Below are 26,097 nucleotides of genomic sequence, written 5' to 3' on the forward strand. Positions count from 1 at the left end.
GTAATAGTTATTTATGATACAAGTGCGTAAAGTGAGTGATCACACGAGTATAATCAGATTTACGCACGTGTATCATACAACATTTTTTACAATACCCACCTCTAAAGTTAAGTACCTATGATGGAGAATTCCAACTCTCTATTAGAATAATTTCGACTGTATAGAATTAAAAAAATCAATCGAAAATCAGGAAAAATATCATTAAGCAGTAGTGTATAAATTTAAAAGTAAAGTTCTTTTTTTAATTTTGTGGTTTTGTATGGTCTAAAAAAATCCTTATATTATGTGAGAAAAATTTCGGTGCGTAAAGTGAATCAATTTACACACCATTTTAAAAAGAGCATCTTTACACACACTTTTCGGTGTGTAAAATTTAACTTTAGAGGTTAGTGTTGCAAAAAAAATTAATTATTTACGGAAAAATTAATAAATTAAGAAAAACATTGAAAACTGAACATTATTTAAATATCAGTTTTTAGAAAATTAATTTTAAATTTAAAGATTTTTTTATTTTAAAAAATTGTTTAAACCTGAAAAAATTGCAGGAATAATATACATAAATACAAAAGTAAATACCTGATGTAACGCGAGGTGATAGTGCGTCTACAGGTGCATCAGGTGCAGGTATAGCTCGAGGTACGGCTTGTACAACTGGAGGATGTGTTGCTCTCCAGTATGCTTCAAGATATTCAGCAACGTGGTCACAAGCTTCATCTAATTGATTTTCATCTAAAATAACGTCAAACATTTCATCAGGACACTGTGCAAGTTTCTCAGCTGCTACCATTTGTACGTTTAAGTGACGTGATTGTGATTTGCCGCGTGACTTAATTAGTCTTTGAAGAACTTTAGGAGACGATATTTTTAAATAGACAATCGTAGGTGCCAAACTCGTTTTTGCTAACTGTGACGGATGATTGATGGTATCGCAGTCGAGAACAACGAGCTGAAATAAATGTTAATCATTACATGTTTCATTTTTTCAAATTTCACTCGTCAATGAAATACCTGAAGCGTTCTAGCGAGTTCAAATATTCGTTCAATTTCGGCTTGAACCTCTGCTAAACAACTACTCCTACTTGATGATCGTTCCATAATTGCTCTTTTTGTTGGATTATTTAGTAAAGATCTCTTAGCCAAGGAAATATCAGCCATTACCCTAGTTATAATGATTCTGAAAATGGTTATTATTCAGTACATTATTATTGTTATTATTATTACTTAATTATTTGAACAGTTACCTTCCCGCAAACTTATGTTTCAAGAAATCAAAAAGTGCTTTTTGCATCATGTCAGTCACTTCGTATCCTTTGAGTGATGGTCCTACCAAAACGACTGGTCTCATTGAAGGCACCACGTCATATGGTGTTGCCGTTTCCTGAAATAATATTCACTCATTAATAAAGCCCGTTGCCGGCAAGACACAGAAACCTGCAGGAAAGTCTCACTTACGTAGGACTTGGTGAGCACGGAATGCAAACATTAAAACATTGGAAACAGTTAATGGCCGTGAAAATTTTATACATGCATTCCATACTATGTTGCATGGTCAAAATTTTTACATTTTCTTTAAGTGAGAAATAATTTAAGTTTGACCACGCAATACAATCTGGATCTAATTCTACTGGCCTTCTACTAACTAACCCTATCTTGTTATATGTCAACATTCAAAACAATACCTACTTTAAATATATATGTTACCCTTAAAATCAGAAATTACCCAATGAGAAAAGTTTGTCAAATTGCAACAATGTTTGGACAAAACAAAAGATATGTGCAGTACTGCAACAGTAATCTATTTCCCATTGGGTAGTCAATACAAAAATTGTCTAGTGAGAACTAGTTTTTACAATGTTTTTTCGTCAATACGTTCTAGATTTCACAGTTTATTCATCAATTCTGATTTACCTACAAATTTTCATTCATTTTCATTTTCATTTTCTCCAACTATCTAGTAAAAACAAGTATTCACTAAAATATTTAAAAATCATTATTGTTACCGTATGACATCTAATTCTAGAATTACAAACAAGTCTATCTGGGAACGAGCATCTTCTCAAAATTTAAAATTTCTTGCAAGAACCGTTAAATGTGGATTCTTGATCCACTTAATCTTAATCACTACTTTAGTTTCTGTTGGTTTAAAAATTCTTGTCAAGTACCTTTTTGAGTGAAAAAATATATATCGATAAACATTAAATTTTGACCTATGAAAGATAATTTTGAATTGACTAAATTTTATAAAAGTAAAAAGTGGGAATTATTAACTCATACTTGTAAGGAGAGTTTTATTTCTCATTGCTATTGAAATAGGTTAGGCTTATTTTCTCTATAAAAATTTACATCTATTCTATAAATAAATAGTAGCAAGGATTTTAGCTCCGATCTGCGTCTCGATTATGTATAATAATGCAGCAGATCTTCCAAAACTTTAATAATTTCTAATTTATTATACGATCAAATAAATCATATCGAGATGACAATTCGATCTAAAATACTTTTCACCAAGTTATTTTATTCAAAACTAATTTTAACTAAAAAAAGACAAATAATTATAATAAAAAGCCGGTTAATTATAAATTTCTCTAAAATACCTATATGAATTCTAATTCATACTTGTAAAATTAATGTGAGTACTGCAACGAAAAAACTTTATGGAAATTGACTTGACTCGGAGTGATCAATATTATTAAATACATCCGAGTGATAAAATAATAATCATTATTATGTAAAATATGTATTTTAAGTAAAAATTTCATAAACGAAAATGCTAAAAATATTTCAAAACAAAACATCCATTTTTATAGTGATCTCACAAGACAGTTTGGGTATGTTTATAAATATTTCGGATTTTGACGGCATGCGTTTCCATCAGACTACTAAAGGAGATGACATGACTGCTATGTCACATTCTCGTAAAATACTTGACAGATTTAATTCAACTGAAATTTTGTTAACAATAAGTTTATGTTAATTTTTTCGATCACTTTTCTCATAAAATAGTAAATGGATTGAGCTGAAATATTGTAAAGATAAGGAAGGTCAATGAGGTGATAAACTTTTGATATTTGTTAGAAAATGTGCGAGGCTAGATTAGAATATTATTTCTAATAATTTCTATTTATTTTAACAAATATCAACACTTTTGCACCTGACTGCCCTTCATTATCATATTTTAAACTTCTCTACAAAATTCCATTGAATGCCAATTTAATGTAGCATATTCTTATTTTATTTAATGACTATAAGTCCGGTGGAAACACATGCATGGTAACATATTTTTGTAGCAACTAATAATGTTTCACAAGTTTTTCATATACTACTGGTAAAGTCCTATTTCATATTAACTTCATATCTACTATTGTTTGTTACTTATACAATAAATAATTGTTAATTAGGGCTAGTAAGCAAAACGCGAAGAACATATTATTTCGTTAAAAATATAGTTTGATTTTTCATAAATTTCTGGAAGTAAGCTTTCAGTCTTCTACAAAGAAAATTATGATCCCAGTTAGAGTGAGAAATTATCCACTCCGTATACACTGCATAAAGAAACATCTTCAAAGTAACTACAAGTTACTATAAATAAAACTAATTGTAGAATTTATTTCACTAACACCTGATTAGACTTGACACTGGATATTTCCTTTTACAGTATAAGAGTTGGTTCTCACTCTAATAATTCGAGTCACAGAGTAGTTTGCACTCGAAGGCGAGTGCGAACTTACTTCTAGCAATTTGTAGAATCTGAAATGAGTTTTGAATTGAAAAAATTTTAACAAAAATATTCTTTATTTAATGATTCTTATATAAATTAACTCACTGCAAAAACAGTTGTCTCAAATATAAGACACTGAGACATTTAAGAAAAGCTTTTGGGAATAAGTAATTTTTTAAATGTGCAACACAGCAGGCGTATTGGAAACGCTTGCAACTGACCTTTAAACTTATTTAACGAAGATAATGAAATATTACATAAGGAGCTTCCATTCTCTAGAAGAAGTGATATTTTTTTTGAGCACGTGCGCAGTTTGCGAATGAAGCACCTCTAAGGTAAAAAGCCATCTCTCACCTGAGTTACAAGCGCTAGAATCGCAACCTAAGCACAGCTTAACAGAAAAGAAAAAACGCCATTAAAATTATCTGAAATTTGCTTTGCAGTGGGAGCTCCTTATCAATATGTGACTGCTAGGTCATAATTATCTGTTGGGTTTCTCGTACAATGGTAAATGAATTGAGCTGGAATTTTTCGGACAAGTCTAAAATATGATAAAGGTGGGCAGTGAAGTGCAAATATTATAAAATACTTGGAAAATGTGATCGGATTTTCTAACAATTTACAAGTATTTTGTAATATTTATTTCAGAAAAATGTTACAATTTCCTCATGTCACAGCCCTTCCTTGTTATATTTGAGGCTTCTCTAGAAAATCTTAGTTGAATCCATTGAGTATTTTACGAGAAGAGTAAATACTACTTCGTGACAAAGATGAAACAACACCAAAAGATGCCTTAAATGAGTCTGCATCCAAGAAGACACAAGTTTTTGCAGTGAATAAGTGTGTTTGTGGGTGATTTTCCTAAAATTGACCTTTCCGATGTCTATAAATATTATCAAATCTATTTTCTTTTAACAGTTAGCAATTTTTACGATCCTACTTTAGCATGAATAAGGCTCATATTTGTTGAATCGATTATAATTAATTATTAGCATAGAATTGTCAAAAAAATATCAAGATTTTTTGTTAAATTTTACATTATACTGACTATACATAGCAGTAACAATATTAATTTGAGCTAGCTGCTCAGGAATAAGTATAAATTTTAGAAACATTTCAGGAGAATCACCCATATAAGATCAGCGATATAAAAACTAATCTGATTCTGTTGGCCAAAATATTAGATATTATCCGAATAAGTGATTTAATGAGAGTTTACCGGCTTCTTAAAAAAGTTCTTCCTTTTTTCCTTAGCTGGTGGAGTTGTTAGTGTTGCTTTACTCGGTCGAATATTTCCTACGCTATCACTGTCGTCACCTAAGGAGAACATAAAGAAACCACTCATTTTTAAAAATCTACTTCTACTTTTGCATGCAACAACACTTGCTATCTGCTGCCTTACAAATTAGTTACCTCGAGGGTCTTCGAGGGTGTGAGAGCTTTTTAAAAATAAGGGCTACTCACAGGCGTAACAACTTGTAGACGTCCTAGGGGGTTCAACGATCTTTGCCAGGGTAGAATCGATTATCTAACATCATTTACTAGAAGATGACAATTGTCTTTAGCTAAATCTATGACTTTGCAAATACATAAAAATGAAAGTAGAATCTCTTATCTTCCCTGGTATAAAAAATGACAGATTCCGTTTTGGCTAATGTTAATTAACCCCCATGTAGCCTAAAATAGTTACGCCTATGGGGACGTTCACAAGTAGTGAGGTACCTGGTGTGGGCGGTGTGGAACCTCGTGAGGGCATACCGCTCTCACCAAGGTTCCCCGAAGACCCTCCACGTGTGGAATAGAGGCCCTTGGTACCGCGTGCAGCGCTCGCTTGTACTCTCAAAGCCTCCAACTTGACTGGCGAAGGAATGAATCCCACGTCGCAACCCTCTTTAACTAGCCTTCCGATCCACCAATTGTTATCATATTTCTCCTGCATTGCATAAAATAACAAACACATTTTAGCTCTCTCTTTTTTGCACTTTTCTTAATCTTTATCATGTGTAAACATTTATGTCAACTTTTACCTACTACTATTTTATTTTTAGTCATCTATTTTAGAAATCAAAGTTCATCCTTTATATTTTAAATATGTTCCAACAGTCGAGATTCAGTAGTACGATTTTTCAAAAATTTCCAAAAACACTATGCTCATGAGTTCAAGGCCCATTTTTTAAAAAATTCTAGACACTAAACCACTTCCATAGAATGAATTAATTAATCCGACCCCTTAATTGTATATTTTAGTTTAAAATTTTTCATCAATTACTTTAATGTGGAGAAAGTCCCGAACATCGAAGCTGACAGCTGATCCATGGACTGGAGAATCATCGTCAACAGATCCATCGTAACTGACGTTCGTTCTTACTGCAAAGGCCACTGCTTTCGTCTACAACAATTAAAATTATTAGAATTTTTTATATTTTTCAAAAATAAGGTAGGTATAATAATATCAAACCGAGCAGGAAGTAGGATACTATTATTGTACGGCAATCTTTTGAATATTTTTTATTTTTCTACAAATCTTCACGATAAAAATGCTGCTTTGACATAATTCACAGCTGTTATTTTTTCCAATATAGGTATATATAATATAAGGGGCAAAATTTCTCAAGTGATTCAACATTGGATTCTTTGAAAAGTCGTAACTATTATTATACAATAAGGTTAACAAAATTTTGACCTATGAATAGTGTAATAAAATCTACACCATTTAAAGGTGTATATATACATATACATATATAGGTCAAAATTGTTTAACCTTATTCTATAATATTTACGACTTTTCAAATATCCACTGTTCCCATTTTACTTATAAAAATTATAACCCCATCCCCTTCCTATTATTTTGATAAAACCTAACTCCATATTTTGTGTAAGTTTCAGCTCGATCTGAAATATTTTTGGATAGTTGAACTAGTGTGCGCAAATTTGAAACGACTTATATTTTAAAATCAGCGCACACTGAGATGGCTAATAAGGTAAAACCAGTCAAGTTTGTGCTACAGAACTCTGTCGGTAAAGTCGCAGTACGATAGAAATAGAACTGAATTAATTTAAGGCTATATTAAAAGTAAATTTTTATACATTTTTCCTTAGATATCCCAGTTAAAACTTTCTGGATTTTAATTTATATATATTTATAATGAATTTTAAAGCATTTTCATTAACTTTTCTGCACTAAAATTGTGTTACGATTTCAAATTGGACCCTGGGCACAAAAAAATTTATTTTCCTATAAATGAGCCTTTATCAAATAGATTTTGGACTCGAAACTTATTTTAATTTTAGAGGTCACATAGATTACAGTTTCAAAGTCAAATTTCTAATAGGGCTTTACATTGTGCTCCGAGCTTAATTTAAAAATTAACTTCGAAACCGTAATCTGTGACTTCTAAAAACCCCCCAAATAGTGATTTTCGCGAATTCACTTAATTGTAGAATAAGTTCGGGTCGAATGTATGAAATAAGGCAATAAGGCTAAATATGTTCATCATTTGCATTACATGTCTGAAAGCAGAATTTTAGCAGGATGACGAATTTCCTTTTAAAAATCAGTGTTCTCTCTAAATTTGAATTAGCGACTATTCGCTTATTCATAGCGCAGAGTATGCAGCTGATGGGAATAAGTGAATAGTCACTAATTCAAAATAGCGAATAGTCGCTATTTTAATCAGCCCAGAGTATGCAGCTACGAATAAGCGAATAGTCGCTGATTCAAATTTAGAGAGTTGTCATTTAAAAAATATACTTTTTTTATTTTAAGGGCCTTACATTGGACCGCGGGCTAAACAAAACTTGATTCTAAACTGCGCATTCAAATCTTATTTTATTTTATATATCTATACACGTAAAGAGTTGTAGTTTACGAAGTGTACTCACCCTGGCTTTTTCGAGTTGATTGAGGGCCTGTTTTTCTTTTTCTCGACGTAAGGTTTCTCTTTCTTCATCCACTGAAAGATCGGAACTCGGCTGTGAGTAATTTGAATCCGCCGAGCCCTGAAATTAAAAAAAAAAAAGTTTTTATATACTTTCGTAAATATTATTAAACTATAAAATCATTAATTTTCTTTTGCTATGCACATAATGGCGGAATTCGCTATTATCTGATATGAATAATTTTTACTTTCTGAACATCGTCAATATCAATTTCATGATAACAACAATTTAGTTTGTACATTATTGTCGTAGGCACTGTATTGGGTAAGTATTTAATAATCTAAAATCGATTTATTGAAAAGAAAAAATCTGAGAATCAAAAACATTCACTGTACACCGAGAAAATAGATTGGTAGCGCGGAGTGCAACCATTTTTAAAACATCTCGTTATTCTGTACATGACACAGCTTAATCAATTGGGTAAGTATTTCAATTGCTGAGTTACGTAGTCTAATCGGCTACCCAACCTTTTTTCGTGTATGTACCCACCAATTTAAAATTTCGAAGAATTTCTTGAAAGCTCATGTATAAGTAGTATATTTTCAATATATTATTGATAATTTTGTATAAAGTATGCAAAATTATATGTAGGTACTAACGTTACAAAGTCGTAAAGTAAACTGGTGGTCAATATATAACACGTGTGGGGTTTATGAGGTAAGGGACTGTTATGCATGCTCGAGTTGACTTTAAAAAAGGCCGCTTACGGTACGATAGCTTGACACTGGATAGACCACACTTCGCTGAGTGGATTAATCAACATCAGCGTTACGTACAGTGTTGTAAATCTTTTCTATAAAAGATAGTTTTCTTTTTCCACTTTTCAACTACTTTTTAAAACGAGAATAAACCCTACATTTTGTATATGCGTGCACCGCATTTAACGCCAAAATTAGCAAATAAATAGATACAAGACAGTTTGGGTTAATCATAACAATTAATTGAATATTCAATTACGGATGTTTAAAAAGTTGTCCTTAACAAAAATTAAAATTATAATAATTAATTTCATCCACTTTTGAAAGATGTGGTTAAATAATTTTAAAAAAATTATTTTTATTCAATAAATAGTAACAATTATTTAACATTTTATGTTGTTGGTTTCAAGTTTGTAAACAAATACAAATTTTCATAGATAACATTTTTGTTTTAGCTATTTGTAACGTTCAATTTACAATCAACTCTTTACATACTTTTGTAAAAAAAATTCATGAAAGTTTTTTGTAATATGACGAAAGAGACCACTCATTGTTGCAAATAATCTTTGAAAAGTAAAATAAGCTATTGTTCATAAAAATTGGATACAAATTACAATCGTTCACTAACTTTATACAAAAAACATAAAATGTTAAATAATTATTCTTTGACAACAAATTTTGTCTCAAAATAATTTTTTTATAAATTCCACAAAAATTACAATTTCATTTGGTGATTAATATACTATAATTTTTAACTGAATGTGCAATGGAAATTATGTCGAGTGAAATTTGATTCATTTTTTATTGTGACTAATTATATTCTTGTTAAATATTGATTATAGTTGTGTTACCTGAGTAAAAAGCTTGTTGTAGCCAGAATTATGTTGATTATATCCAATCATTGCCAAAAACAATTGTCAGGTTCTTTAACAACCTTTGGACGTTTTCTTTTATTTTAACAAGACAATCCTTCTGAATCCAAAATACATGTGAGGTCGCTACCGCACTGAGACATTCGCATTCAATATTGAAACTTTTTCTTTTTAAAAAGTCTTACTGAACACATTTTTAAGGACACTAAATATTGAATTATAGCTTATCATTCACTAAGTCTACTTTTTGCGTTTTTTTCTACAAGCCATTCGAACAATTTTATAATTTTTCTGTGAATATATTCTTTTCATTTCACAAAAGTATTATCGACAGCGAGCCAATATTTTCATTTCTAAAAAGGAATAGACGTTGATTAACTTTAAGCCATTGAAGTTCATGATCAAATGATTGTCTGCCAATTTGGCTCGCAAGCTTATACTAAAACCGATGGTCCAATGTAGAAAGATTGGCTTGATTAAGATTTGCCTTATTACCAAAATCTTTTCGTGTCACATATAAGTTTTACCATAAAATTTAGTTGATTAAAAAATGGTTTATCCAACTTATATCTGGTTGATAGTTGATGAAACTCAAGCACATTTTATGCTAAAACTTTTAGCAAGAAAAATGTTGGTTTATTGAACCATCTGCATAGATTTCCTATTGACTGCGTTTTTACCTATATCTGCACAGTAAGTTAGCAGTCAAGGAGGTCAATGAGATTTCTTGCGTGGCGGGAAGCAAAAATAAAGTCGTAGAACCTATAATGTATCGATCCTTGTTTAATATCTTTATATCGGGTTGCGTTCTCTTGCGCAAGTGGTCCCATTTACGTGTATATAGAAATTTCAGTTTGGTGGTTATCTAGATCAAATAAGGCAAAATCTTCAATAAAGAGAAATTTTCTAGGAGGCTCTAAATCAGGTCCTGATCTGGAATATTTCAATACTTTGATAATAGGCTGTAAATATATCAAATTTAATTCTTTTGCATAGATGTAATCTGATGATTTTACATATTTATGTAAATTTATGAATTTACATTTTTATAAAATATTATTCAGTGAAGATTCTGCAACTATCTTTTGTTATTTTCAAACTATATTAAAAATGAATATTTATACATTTTCTTACTTGTTTCTACTACGCCCTGTTAACTGAATTCCTAAGTGAAATCATGCTTTTAATAAGTTACTTGAATATACATTCTTTTTTCAAAATTGTAAAGAACATTTTATTTAATAATTTTTTTTATTACTGAAAACGGACTATTAAAAAACTTGCAATTAAATCTTTTATATCCTTAAAAAAATGGCACTTCTTAAATTGATCCCTATCAGGCCCTGATGACGCCTAGCTATATGAAGATGATTAAGGCCAAATTGCATCTCACTTTTTACGTCTGAAGGTATAAGTGTATCAATATTCAATATGTTAAAAATGTAATTGTCTTATATAAAAGACGATTCCAAAGCATTAGTCAATGTTCTGGTAATTAATTTTTAAGTTACATTACAATCATTTGTTCATGTGCTTGAATGGGTTAAGATTAATAAATTCATAATGTTTGTGGCACACAAATTATTATCACAAAGTTGCAATAAAAGTCAATGACCCAATGTTTATAATGGTTTGCGTTTATCAATTTAGAATATTAAAACCCCAAAAAAATGTTTTTCTATTTACCTAAATTTAAATTAATTAAAAATAAGAAATTGCATACTCAAAAACTACAATTCCACTACTAACAATTCAGTTGAAAATTACTAATTGACTAATTATAAGGTTACGTCAAATTAACTGAAACACAAAAAGTTTTGTCAAATAAATAATTACACTCACTAAACTTCTATTAACTATAAACAATCATTGCAATTTATTTATTATAAAAAGTAATATAATCTCAAGAATATTATCTGCATATTTAATAAATTACATAAAAAATTTTATTATAATTCTCAGTTTACGTAATAAAAGTATTCAATGAAAAAAGATATTTCTATTGGAAGAATAATAACTATAGTTTTGAAATAATACAGAGTTCATTGATTTCTTTTGAATGACCCACTTTTGATTGTTTTAATTAGTGACTTTATACGTAAAATTATTTGCTTCAAATAAAAAATATTAAATTATTCTCAAATTAAATTTACCTTTTAGTTATACATATATATAGTATTTATAATAACAAGAGTGAAATTGGTGGCAAGTTGTGTGAATTTTGTCATACGTCATTGAAGCTTACTATGTTTGTAAATTTAAGTCTCATTTTAAAGATCTGCAGATACATTATATGTAAAGTTAGAGAAATATAGGAGAATGAATTGATGATTGAATGTTGAAATAAAATATATGTTTTGTCGGCATTGTTATTGTATTGTTTTATCAATTTGTGTGTCACTTGGCGTATTGTTATTTAAACACTAGTGCTGCGCGTTGATTCGTAAATACTACTGTTATTATATACGCACATAATTCATAAATTGAAATTCTCGAAGGGCATGCGTGTCCTTAATAACCAATCATTGACCTGAGACATGTGCACACGTTTTTGCCCGAGGAAACACATAATTTTAAAAGGCACCACATAATATTACGTGAACCGGCTTTTTAAAACAAGAACTGACATTTTTTTCCCATTTTTGTGCACGAGTAGTATTATTAATTGGCTACTAACTAGCGTTTCTTTATATTTTGTCCATAAGATGGAGGCAGTGCAGAACGCGGACGACACCCCCATACAATATCGATCGAAAACTTCCGTGCACTATGCTACCCTCCCTCAAGTCATTCCCACCACTTCCTAATGTGTGTGTTACCAAAGGGGGTGTCTTGCATAGCGCATGTGTCAAATTTCATTGCTTTCATTGGTTGCTCTTTTATAATTTCAAAACACCCGGTTACAACAGATAATAATTAAACAAATAATACATAGTAAACGCATGCGCTTTGCGGACGCTCCATTTGTTGTCACAGCTTCTCTGCCGAGTGAGAAATTTTCACTTTTAAATATAGGCAAATCGATTTCTTCAGTATGTATTCTTCATGCTGTTAGGAGTTTTTCAGTGGTTCTAGGTTATTTTTACAAACTTTACGAACGGGAAGAAAACATATCTGTTTGGGACATCGATATACAGATATTCAATTTTTATATGGATACCAGATCCATTTTTGTAGTCTTCATTGGCTATCTCTAAATCTGAATAAGTGAAATGTTACTTATTCTCTATCAACATTTAAATAAGAAACGAACAAAGCTTTAATATAAATGTTTAGTCAACTTTTGCTCCAAACATTTAATTAGGATGGAAATTTTAATAATTTGCACTTGAAATAAATGTTCAGTAAATTTTTCGGTATAGTGTATGGGTTTGGTAATTCAAAGTTGTAACAATATCTATGTGGATGCCCCAACCATATACGTTTCTTCCGCTGCAAACTATAAAAAATGTGTTAAAGGGTTCTTTACAGCCGATTTCCAAACTATTTTTCACGAATTCCTAAAAAGTAAACTGTATAATTTTTAAATATAAACCCTAACAAAAAGTAATCTTGATTCTAGCACAAAAATTATTACACTGCATGACAAAACAATTCTTGAGAAAATTCCTTTTATATAGAGCAGGTTTTCCTCTAATTGAAATTATAATGGCAGTTAAGGAGTTAATTATTAGAAGAATTTTCAAGATTTAATAATCTTTATAATTATATTAGCTGGATTAATTAACAAAAAAAAATTTTAATTTGATTTAATTTAATTATTTTTCAAAAAAAAATTATAAAATATAAAAAATTTGTATTTAATTTTAACCAAAATTTTTAAAAAATTGCTGAAAAAATGCATTGGAAATCGGTTTTAAACAGGTGGATTCTCTTAATATTACATATTACATGGTGTATATATATAGCAATTATGGTATGTACATGCTTATGGCATGTTTTACAAAATTTACCTTTCTCCTTCCAAATGGCTTGTATAGATCTCGCTTCATTGGTCTTCGTAAGTGATGAGCCATATTATTGGATTATTAAAATAACTAATAAACTAATAATAAACTTAATTCAAATTTTTCCGCACATTATTTATTTTTTATAGTTTCCATATCAATTGTTCAATCGATATTTCAATATATATAGTTCATGTCTAAGTAAACACTTGAAATGTAGCACTTTAAAATCCAATGAGCATATTATTTTTGCACCATAGTTATGAGAGAAGAAGAAATGGAAACATGTGTGCATCAATATGTGTTATACATTACTTTTCTTTTTTCTTTTCGTGTATAATATTTTTTTGTCTCCAATTGTGATAGCTATATTAATAGTACAAGTGCACTGCAAGTCTTTTATAATCTTAATTGACCTTCACTAAATTACCCAATAATTTTTAGCGGTATTGTAATAATTAATTCAGTTTTATTAAAAAGCTTCCCCATTTCTGAATATATCTTACAAACTTGGACAATAAAAAACTGTTACCAATAATTATTTTTATTATTGTATATTGCTAAAAATATTTTTTTCATAAACGACACTTGGGACAGGCGTTCCGATGACGATTTGGCTCTTTCATATGCATTTTAAAAATAATATTTAGTTTTATAAATTAAAGTGGCTATAGGCTTTTGGTTGTAAACATTAAAGTTACTTTTTCACGTTGGATTCATGACAATATGTACAATGTATTTCTGAAAAAACACAAGGAACATGGAATTGTACGCTTCGTGGAGAATCGCTCATATACATAATTATAAAGCTAATTCTTGTTATAGAATATAACTTTAATTCTCATTAATCTAACCAGACTAAAATGTTAAATAAACCTTTTCTGGTTTCTCTGCGGTTATAAAGTTAGAAAATCTCATTAAATTTCTAGTCAATTTAAACAGAAATTTTTGTTAAACACACCCGAATTTTTCGAATAAACAAATTTTTGGTTATTCATTGTATTCTACTTGATCTTATTATACCAAAAATTAACCAGAATTATTTAATGACCCGGAAAAAAATAAGTTTGCTATTATATAGATACACAGAAAATTATAAGGTATTAAAATAAGCTGCAACGCTCATTATTTTCATCCAATTTTACTTATTTTAATACTAAAATGGATTAAAATAAGCAAAATTGGATTAAAATAATAAGCGTTGCAGCTTATTTTAATATGCCTTTTAATTTTCTGTGTATAGGTACACGGAAAAAAATAAAAAGTAATTTTTACTATTTTTGGAGTAAAAGTTGCCAGAGATGCGCAGAAACTTCGGACAGTTCCCGTTTTACTATGAAAGTAGTAAAAATTACTTTTTATTTTTTTCCGTGCTAAATATTAGCTAAGGTAGCTATAGCTTTTTTCCGTCTAGTCTTAACTACTTTTTCTTGTTAAAACTAGAACATTTTTAACAGATACATCTAGTAATTTCCATTAGAACTTTTTCTTTAGTGTAATTATACATATCTTTTCAAGACGCAAAATTATTGAAATTTTATTTTGTTTGAAAATAAATGATCAAAAAAGGTTTAATACTATACAATAATAATTAAAATTATATTTTAAATAATTAAAAAATTTAACATTTCTAAATCTTTTCGTTTCTGCAAAATTTGTTTTTCTGAGCTGTCAAGTGTCGCTACAGTATGAATTCTCATCTGACGATGAATAATAATGAAAAAAACTCATTCAAAAGACATATAGACATGGAGATACATACATTAATGTATGTATTCAAATTGTAATTGAATTTCTTTCCAATATGGTCTCATCCTGTTTTTGACATTTCCGAGAAACTTACTCGTACTCGTTTCAATTTGAGATGATCCAATTTGATACTTATTTATATTAACAAATGCTCATCGAAGATCATTCTAAAAAAAAAAATTTAAAACTTCATACAAAAAAGTGAACACCTTTTTAATGTTTTCCATTTCTATACGCAAAAATATCAAGTATTATTAGCATAGTTGAAACTTTTGACCTTGAATCATGCTAATAATTAAATTTTTAAAATTTCAATAATAATGAAAAATATTTACAATGATATAAAAACTAATTATTTTAAAAACTTTTTTTTAACTCTTTATTTTATAATAAAAAGTAATTTTGCACTTCACAGAAAGTAAAATCTCATACGAGATCTTTAAGGTACGATTTCAAAATAAAATAATTATATATTTTATTATTGAATGAAAAATTTGATTTAATAAAAACTTATTATGACAAGGGCTTTGCTTGAAGACATAAATGCATCTGCAAATCGATTAAATGTACATTACACATTAACATATATAAAAGAATTTAAAGTACTGTAATTTTTTTTCAAATTACTATTACAAATTGTGTCACGCTTAATTCCATTATAAAGTAATTTAAAAAAAATTTTTAATAAAAAACTAAGGTTATTAAAAATGATTTCTTTAATAAGTGCTACACGCACCGCGGCGGCAGTATGGCAAACGTGTGACTGTTTAGTGAAAAGATTTTAGAACGCGTTTCGACCTCCAACTACTATAAATAAATCTGAATCTCTGTGCCAGTTATAGATAACTTTAGCTTGGTTCAATTCTTAAAAAAATTTTAATTTCATTTCTTTTCGAAAACCTTTTATAGTAATTATCGGTAAATACATTATCAACGCATTCAAAACATAATATTAAATATAGGAATATCGGAAAATAACAGAATCTTTCGGTTGGTCCCAATAAAGATTCTTCTCGCTGAGAACAATGTTTTATGTATAGATTCGATTTGACTACTTTTTTATATCAAAATTTAATCGTATAGATTCGTCTAGTTCTAACAGCAAAGCTGTTTCTCTATCCTTATTTGTCATATACATATTAGTTTCCCACACCTTTAGATAATAATGAGCTTATTAGACCAATTTTAATAAAATGCAATTTTTTTGGTATAAAAAATGCCAAATGTAGAAAAATACTACATTTAAAAATAAAACAAGCTTTGCAATTAGAGAAAAAATTAAGTTTCAAGTTAGACTTCCTGTTAACTTTTTTATGAGATAAAATCTTGAAAATTTCTTCAACTCAAAACTTCCAAAGAAAAAAAGTTTATTGGGTGAATACCTTGGGGAATCGGAGGTTTTAAGAATGCGAATTCATAATTGCCATTCCCAATCGGAATGTTGCGATTTGAATAGAAATTCGGTTTTAATGATTAATTTGACATTAATTAATAAGAAATTTACTGAATCTATTTTGACAATTATAAATATAGTAAAATTGGCATATTTTGCACATAATTTAGAAATTATAAATAAACTACTTAAATACATTATATGTTACAGTAACTTCATAATACTTTTTGAACTGGAAAATATGCATATCATTTTCGATCAACATACTAATATTAAATAATTTCAATTTAGTGACATAACTTTTTGCTATGAATTAGTTAAAATTAATTCAGGGATCTTAACGGAAGTCAAATTTTGTTTTGATATTTTTGAAAACCAAACAAAATTATACAAATGTATTTTGATTTGGTTCACTAAGAAAAAAATATTTTTAGTTCAACCATATTATGTTTAATTAAATAATACAGTTTTGTTGATAAAATATTTTTCATCTAAACATTAATATTTTTTGATTCAAAGTTAGTATATTCTTGTTAAATATGTTAAGTTTAAATGAAAAATAATTCATGCATTTTGCATACACTGATAAAAATACAGTATTTTAAATTTTAATACACACAGAATAAACTTTAACTTAAAATGATCTCCGAACTATACACGAAAAATAATTTTTTAGGTTAAGAATTATGAGAAAATTTTGTTGACAATAAATAGAAAATAATCAGTGGATCATCTGAATTGTGACACTTTGCAGGGAATGGCAGCTTTTTTCGATACATGGCGGGGAAAACTAGAATAGAAAAAAGCAGGGTGAAGCAGGTGTTAAAAATATAAAGATATGGTATATTTCGGACGTTCTACTGGATATCCAAACAAAATCTTTCAAACTAATCTACATCTACCTAAATAGAATTTATTTCGAATCTCGCTTCTGATTCGGTATCTATCTTATCAAAAGTGCAAGAAATGAAATAGTGTTTCACTTATCAATCTTCCAATAATCGTATAGAAATAAACTTACATACTACAATAACGGAAGAAAAAGAATTATCAATATTGTAAAAATATTTACTAATTTAGATAAATAAAAAAAATGTTTTTTGACAATCAGATTGTATTTAACGTGGATTTCTTTATATGTTCAAATCTTCAAATAAGCATTAATCCCTGGCGATATGCAGCCTGTGATACAGGAATGAATACATAGTCTTGGAAAAGGTACACTCGTGACATGTCTGGCCACGATGCACAACCCAGATCGCCAATGCCAAAAAAGTGAACATGAACCGCAGTAATATAAGAGATTTTAAGAAACGCAGTCAAAGTTTAAGAGACAATTGAAACAATTTGTTTTTAACAACTGCCAAACAATTATCAGCAATAATCAACTTTAGGAAATGTTGAAGAAATTTTTTGTAATTTGTGTGGGATATTTTTTAATTTATTATATGTCTACAAAATTTTTCTAATATCACAAATATATAATTATGTATACCTTTATAATTTATACAATTTGACGTATAAATATTTTATCGACAAAATATTATTTGCTTCTATTTGAACGTCAATAGATGTCTCTTGGAGTATGAATATGGGCACGTGGAAGGTAACCAACACTGGACTCCGCTTTGTAGAATATCACAACCAGCGTTTTATATCTTTAAAAATTCGGTTTTAAGAAAAAAGACATTTAAAAAAAATAATCTAAAATTTTTAAAATATTAACTCTAATTTTTAATTTTTAACCCCATTTGTCTGATTTAAAATATAAAAAAAAACAATTTTTTGCACCGTTTTTCATATCTTCTTGCAAACCCATTGTTGTCCTATTTTTATATTTACATATGTAAATGGTTAGAAAAAATCTCATCTTTTCAATAAAAATAACAAAACAAAATTGTAAAGAGGGGCGATGGGGTCATTAATGAAAAATGAAAGTTAATTTCCAAAAAATACGGGGTAAATTTATTTTGAAAATAATTTTGGCATTGAAATCTGCATCAAAACTCCTTCATTTTTTAAAGTAAAATCTATAAAGTTTTGTCATAGTTTTAAAGATTTGTTACTCTCATACAGAACAATATAATTTATGCGGTTTTGTGCCTCGGTTTGAGAGCTAAACTATCTCCAAATTATAACTGCTCACTTTCTTCTAATTGTAAAAATAATCTTCATTTTCCTAAAGAAAGATGAAAAAAGTTGTGAAAAATTATTGCATGAACTATAGAAGGGTGGATAAGTAACTGTAAATAAGTTAAATGATTACTTATTTATTATTATTAAAATTATAATTATTTTGTTAACTGATTGATCGCGTATATTAGGACATTCTATTTCGAAACGACCCCCTTTGCGTTTACCCCAAGTAGAGCATGTACAACTTGTTTTTTTAAGTTTTGTACAATACATTACGTATGGCTTCGAAAAAACTCGACAAATATTTTTAGTTCTTAAAATTTCAATAATTTCCAAACTGTCATACATAAATACATATACGTATATTCGACATGGGTGAACACCTCGTAAATCAATTGATAACGTGAAATAATTTTTAAATAAATATTTCTCCTATTTAATAAAATCAAATTTTTTTTTATTAACAGTTTTGAATGAGAAAATTCTAACTTTTTGATGGTAGAGTTTTTAAAAAATCTTCATGAAAAGAAAGTTTAAATATTCTGTTTTTTATTTTCGTAAAGTGTATAATGGACATTTAAGAGGATATTAAGGAATTATGTGTAATAATAAAAATTCATGCAGATATTTCAGAGGTGAAAATATGTATGAACTGAGAAATTTATATACTTATTGAAAACAGGAACATACGTCTTTACAAAATTTCAAAATTGGTTATAATCCAAATTTATTTAAAACTTGAAAATAAAGAGTTTTATTGTTTGGTGATATTTCAGATATTTCTTAAATATTTTCGTTTTACATATTTTTCTAAATTAAATGGATTTACAGTATAAATGATTCTCAATTCATAGATATTTTAACACCTGAAATACCTGAGAATTAATTACATAATTCCTCACAATCTTCTGAAATGGCCATTATACGCTTTACAAATTAAAAAAATAGAATATGTAAGTTTTCTTTTGATAAAGATTTCCATCACAACCAAAAATTTACTACTGGCGCAGTACTAGCACCCAGTATTAGCGACAGATTTGGCGCAACTTTGGAATGATAACATTTTACCAGTATTGGTTACCAGAATTGGCACCAGTACTGGTTCAGTATTAAATTTTTGTATTATATTGTATTCAAAATCAGTACTACTAGATTACTGCAGTTATGTCATTTATTGTATACGAAAAGAAACCTTTAACTGGAATAGAGATAAGTTTCACTGTAATAGTGAAAGTTTTCGCTATTCCAGTGAAACTTATCTCTGCTCCAGGTAATACTTTCTAGGTGTGCTAAGGAAAAAGTGTCTGAAATTTTAAGTAACGCAAAACAATTTTTTTTGAATGAAACTATATATTTTATTTAGACTGTTATTATTAAGATTTAAAGGTGAAAAGAAAAATATAAAATTAAAAGAAGAAAATTTAAATGAAAAGTTAAATTAATTAAAAACCGAGTAATATTTTTAAGCGGTTTTTGAAATTTTTTGCAATATTACTCTAATATTATGCCGGTTAATATTACTGTAATGTTACTTTAATATTAACCAGTAATATTACCATGAGGAGGACATTTTAATATTACAGTAACATTACGTGCTACTTGGGATTTTTTTTCTAAAAAATGTTTAAAAATAGGTATAATATAATATTATTATAACTATTTTCACTTCCAATATAAATATTAATTAAAATTAATTAAATTAGAAATACTAATGTTAAAATTAAAAATATTTCTAATATCTACATCGACATAAAAAATCATATAAAAATATTATCAGCATGTAATTTAATTTTTTTTTAAATAGAAGAAATATTTATTTATTTCTTAACGCCCCACGGTAAAAGGGACCTATCGTGGCAAATATGTTAGGCTTATTTCTATGTGAACGTGAAAGAAGAAATGAGCCTAATGTATTTGCCGCCTTAGATCCCTTTCACCGTGGAGCGTCATAGGACATGAATTAAATGTTGGCCAAAAAAGCAAACATTGCTATGTTTTCGAACCCTGAAAAAACGCACCTTTTCATTAATATACAGACAGGTACAAACTAGAAAGAAGCAACTATAGCGATGAAGAAATTGAAATTGAATTTATTTAATTCGTTCGGTCGTGCTATTTTTTATTCATTTTTTACTTGTGTCATTAGCAACTTTATGATTTTTTCACAATAATTTCGACTTAATTAAATTATAATTTGAAAATAAAATGTTAATTCACAGATTAAAATGAAATATTTAAAATTGAATGTTAAATTATTAATGCATGTTATATGCCAGTGTGAGATTTTGAACATAGAGGTAGATGCTTTAAGCATTTGGGTGTCTAATGTATTTTTGTAATGTCCTTGATGGAAAGAGTCTGCGAATGCAGAAGTGAACCCCATCCCAGGTTTCAGTCAAGGTCATAAGGCATTTAGTGGAGTCCTGAACACGCTTGCTAGAAGCGATCACGATTTTTAAGACTTATCTGCTGCATTATTATCACTTGTAAACTTAATCATCTTAAATATGTATTTTTATTTTTAGAAATAGTGATGGGCGTAAATTTTTATAGACCACACAGGACGGTCTGTTTATGCAAAGTTTATCTTGGAAAATTTCATTTGAAATATACATTTTCATACAATTAAGGGTGTAGTCTTCGCTTGAGCTTGTCAAGAAAAAAAAGAAGTCAATTGCCCTTATTTTGGAATTTCTGTAAAAGCCCTACTTTTATGACAAGGCGTGGTAAATGAAGTAAAAAATGAAATGGTAGAGACAGCTGCTGCAACAGAAACGGTCAATTGTTCGCAACATGGCGGCCTGTTATCCTTGAGACCTGCGTGTTACTTCTTTTTGTTTTATAGGTTTTAGCGGACGCTCCGGGAGAATGCAAGAAAGAAGAAGGTGTGAGGTATCGAGGGGGATGTAGACACTACAATGAATGTATTTCTTTATCTTTTTTCATCCAATCGTCAATTATTAAGGCAGAAAAACACTCAATCATTATAAATGCAATAAAACAGGGAATAAAATTAAATCTTTTTTTTAAATACGACTTGATACATAAAAATGATTTTTTATAATATCATCGCATTCTTTATGTAGGTTTTGAAAATGGAAAATTTATGTACAGTTGTATGTGCTGCGATGAATTAAAGTGAGTATTAGAATTGAAAAAAACTGAATACCCATTGTAAATGTGTATATACATACATACATATATGCGTTTTGGTCTTGCGAAGTTCGACCTTCTTCTACCTGAGGATTCTTTACAAAAAGAAATTATGGCCGCTGTAAAGCACTAAAGTCGAGAGCCTTAAGGCTCGGACATTAGCGCCCGCATTGTGAATTTGCCGCATCGCAATACGCTTTTGGGCCTCCACCCAATATACTGACCAATCGGAGACCCTATCTATCTACTCTTTTAATTCCAAGAAAAAGCATTTCTTACGATTTTAAGATTATTGTTTCAAAGGCAAAAATGTTCCTCTACGTATGAACAATGCCTATACTTATTTTTCTACTTTTTACGATTTTTATAATTTCTCAGTCTGAAAACAAGAGAAAAAAATAAATACATTTAATTCAATTAATATGATATTTGTTGTTAATATGCAAATTATTCATTCGATTTCATTCGAATAAAAATTATCTAATAATAGTTAAGTAACGAAAATAATGTTTTAAACATTATTGGATTTTTTTTTCTTTCAAATGTTTAGTATTGCAATGAAATTTAATTTTAGCGTCTAAATAACTACATCACTAGTTCCTTCCCTTAAATATAAATTAAAACGGTTACGTGTTTAACATTAGTATTCTGAGAGATGAAATTGTTTTCTTTTAGTGTTTGTAATTTTGAAAAATTCTAGTCATTTTGGACAATGGCACTTGTTCGTGCTGGTGACCCAAAGATTTTATCGGAAATCAAAAATTTAAAGCTTTCTTGAGTACTGACTGACGTTGGGGAAAACGCAGGAGAAAGAGGCTGTACAGGTCGAACGCGTTATTTTAAGAGATTTACAACAATGAAGGGACCCCAGGTTTACCTGCGGAGTTTAACTTTGCATTTTCAAGGAATTCCGTTTTACCGTTCAACGAACAATAGACATTTAGATCGGAAGAAAAATCACTCTTTCCGCATGCCTATAACTTCGAGAAGCAAAAGTCATTTGCCCGACAACTTTTCAGTTAATGCACATTTCTAATTTCAAAAGAATTTCACCTGACCTTCTTTAAAAAGAGAAAATTTTCTGTTGCTTTATGTTGCATTCAAAAGATGATTTCATATATACAAAAATCTATTTATTTAGGAAATGTTGCGCTTAAAATAGTTTACTTATTTTAAATGAGTAATAATTACTTAGTAAATCCAAATTAATTCAAACTTTTTAAAAAAATTTTCACAATAAAATTGTACTGAAAAAAATTACTGGTTAATCTAACAAGAATAAAATTTTAAATATATACCTTTATTACTTTTTCTGGTTAAAAATATTAAAAATTAAAGTTGAAAAATTCTGGTTAAATTTCCGGTCAATTAAACTAGAATTTTTCTAGTAACATTTTTTTTGTTATTAATTCTATAGTTGATCATAGCAGAAATTAACCAGTCAATTAAATGTCAAGTCTTATTGGCCATTTTTGGTTTGTTAACATAACTAAAAATTTTTTAACCAGATGCATCTAATAAGTTCAACTAGAACTTTTTTTTCATTGTGTAATAATACTATAACAAGTATATTTTTTATACATAAAACGTTAACAAATTTTTTTAATTAATTTCTACTCTTTGATCCTCTAGAGCAGACAAAATATTTTCCTTTTTTTTAAAGTAAACTTCAAATTAAACTTTGAAAAATATGTTGTATAAAGTGTTATTTTACAAGTTAAAAAGAAAAATTAAAAAAATGAAATTGCATTTTATTCTACAAATGAAAATGATATGGTTGATTTTGTGATAAAAGAAGTGACGTTTATAAATCGTTAAAATGTATTTAATAATTCAGTGCGTCAATGCCTAAATATTTTAAAAATGATGAAATTCATATAATCATCTCAATATTTTTAGGATAATGTTAAATTGAGAGTCAGGCTTTTTGTGATTTGTAAATGGTAAGGCAGTATTTTGGAGGTATGTATACCTAAGGTATCACAATCTTTAAAATTTTGGGTCTAGTCTCGGTTGATACAGGTTTTGCAACTTCCAAAACCTTCTCCCTTCTTTTACCCAGAACAGGACCTGTTCGTCCAACCGGCATTCTGATTACTCGATTCACATACGTGGGTGGAGCATAGTGTAGGTGCGGCACTAGCAATGGGATACAATAAGGGATCCACAAATTTTTCTATATACACTCTGAAAGTTAACAGCATCCAAGTGCATCCTCTCTAGTACATACGTATATATCTTTTCAATTTATTTTTTTCTTATAAAGAGAAATAACAAATAATGCTAAACAAAGCTATCATATTAATTTACTATTTTTTTTGCATTCTATTAAAAATGAATATATTTTGTATTATCATATGGATATCAGAAAAGTCACTTTCAATTTACCCTTCGAAAACAAAAGCGGTTCAATGTTTTTTTTTCAAATAAAAACGGAGAAAAACTAAAACATATTCAAAGCAGGATCTTTTTATATAAAGAACAATTACAATTTCCTGTACAGGAACTGACCAGAACTGGTAGGAGTTCGGCTACTAAATATATCCCAGGAAAATTTTTTAAATCTTGTACAGGAACTTTCAATAGAGAAATATTAATAATCAGTGATCGTTTACTTTTCTTTATTTTTTAATAATTTGTCTTTCTATTATTTTTTACTAATAATTTATAATTTATTATAAAAAGATTAGAAATAGACGTTAAAAATTTGGTTAAATGTTAAATATGTAATTGGAACACCAACACAGTAATATAGTCAATATCAATACATTAATGCTACTAAAATAAATCAATTTAAAAATAGTATGGTTGAATTAATTAAATTTTAAGTAATATGAATTAAGTTTAGAAAGTTGTAATAATTCTAACATGGTAAAAAAAATTATCTTTGTTAATAAAAAGTATATTCGCGGGTAATGACACAAACTAATTGTAGCATTGCTTGTGTTTCGCGTCATGTCAATTTCTCTGTTGTGTTCGGTGTCGAAATTAAAAAAATTTTATTAAAAATTAAATACCTATAGTACTCTCTAATTCTGAATTAATAAAATTTTTAACTAATTTGAATTAGCGACTCACTTTCTGTATGATATTCTCAAGGGTTAACACAAGAAATAATAATTTCTAAAAACTGCCAGGTTTGTTATGTCAAAGTGGAGTGAAATTTTAATGTGATTATTATTTAATGAACAAAATAAGCAGTTAAATATTTATCGATTTCTATTACATAAATGATTTACAAGAATAAATATACTTAAGCTGTACCTATAAGTATTTTTTATATATTCGAACTTGTTTATTATTTCTATGTAAAATTTACTAGTGTTCGCTAATTGTGGATGTCAATAAAATTTACGATAAAGAGGACCTCAAGACTTAGTTGAAACATTTAGATTTAGTTAAAAAAAGGGTTAACGCGGATTGGATTGAATTCACGAAGGGCTTCGGTGAATCTCACTTAGCGACAAATTCCCCTGAATTTGACAAGGCTTTATTAAACTGCCAAACATTCATTAATTTCAATTCATTTTAGTTAGATTTTTTTACTGGGAATTTAACAATGATGGTTATAGTAAACCTTCCAACAAACCCTTGCACTTGGCAAAATTTTGGTAAAATGTAGGGTAAATGTCCCAATTACTGTGATGTACAACCCGAGACCGACTTTAATGATAAAATAATAAAAATGTAAATGAAATAATGATTTAATTCTTTTTGTTAAATCACTATTAGTGTCTATTAAAATAGAAACGATGATACTTTAAACTTGAAGAAATAACAAATATATTATTAAAAATATTAACTTTTTTAAAAATGGCATATGCTGGTATTACTGCAACGCTAAAAGTGTTGATTTAGAGGTTAGGTTGACTGAATAGACCACAGTAATAGCAGCATGAAAAAAATATACGCATGCTCTAATTACTGTGATAGGTTCAATTGTAACTTGAATAAATAATTTGATAATAGTCGAAATATGCATAGTGGATATAATATCAAATATCATTTGGAATAAGTTTTAAAGTCATTTTGAAATAGTTTTATGTTCTCAATTACTAAGTTTTACTAATTTTATAAAAATCGCAGTAATTGGCGCATCAGCAGTAATTCATACACTTACCCTACCAAATTATTTTTGGTGCAAGTTTGTGTAGAACTGAAAACAAAAGATCTGTGGAAACAACAATCACGTCCTGTAAAAGGCACCTTCGTATTTCTGTGCTGTTTAGATATGATTTTGGTTTTAATATTTCGAACCTTGCACAGCAACATTGGTGCAATGTTGTGTAAATTTTTATTTTCACTTTACTGATCAGACACAATATATTTGAAATGTATCAATAGACATATACTAACTTAATAGTATTAAGTATTTAAGAGAAAAAAATAGTAGACGATGTGACATAGTGAAAACACATATTATACCTGCGGGTGGATATTCAAATGAACATCATACCCTCGTCACTCTTGCTGGCAGTCTCTGAACCCACTT

General features: G+C 28.6%; 1 protein-coding gene across 12 annotated transcripts in view; it reads right to left on the reverse strand.

Moving 5' to 3' along the window:
* LOC127279806 (voltage-dependent L-type calcium channel subunit beta-2) overlaps positions 1-26,097 on the reverse strand; it is a 63,320-nt gene that overhangs the window by 14,623 nt on the left and 22,600 nt on the right. For 5 of the 12 annotated variants that reach the window (XR_007842700.1, XR_007842699.1, XM_051302397.1 and 2 more), the window contains 7 exons: positions 7,601-7,717; positions 5,988-6,107; positions 5,441-5,651; positions 4,938-5,035; positions 1,242-1,378; positions 1,009-1,174; positions 577-946 (listed from right to left, as the gene is read on the reverse strand). Coding sequence is in view for 3 of the 12 variants with exons in the window: in XM_051302397.1 (XP_051158354.1) it covers positions 577-946; positions 1,009-1,174; positions 1,242-1,378; positions 4,938-5,035; positions 5,441-5,651; positions 5,988-6,107; positions 7,601-7,717 (1,219 nt within the window). In the remaining 9 variants the exon portion in view is untranslated. Of the gene's footprint in view, positions 1-576; positions 947-1,008; positions 1,175-1,241; positions 1,379-4,937; positions 5,036-5,440; positions 5,652-5,987; positions 6,108-7,600; positions 7,718-8,146; positions 8,268-9,206; positions 9,581-9,907; positions 10,065-11,380; positions 11,978-13,180; positions 13,320-26,097 lie in introns of those variants that run through there. The other 7 variants (XR_007842706.1, XR_007842704.1, XR_007842703.1 and 4 more) reach the window with 7 other exon arrangements.

The sequence above is a fragment of the Leptopilina boulardi genome, unplaced genomic scaffold, assembly GCF_019393585.1.
Source record: "Leptopilina boulardi isolate dan_hultmark-lab unplaced genomic scaffold, ZJU_Lbou_2.1 LbouV2_223, whole genome shotgun sequence".
Classification (NCBI taxonomy): domain Eukaryota; kingdom Metazoa; phylum Arthropoda; class Insecta; order Hymenoptera; family Figitidae; genus Leptopilina; species Leptopilina boulardi.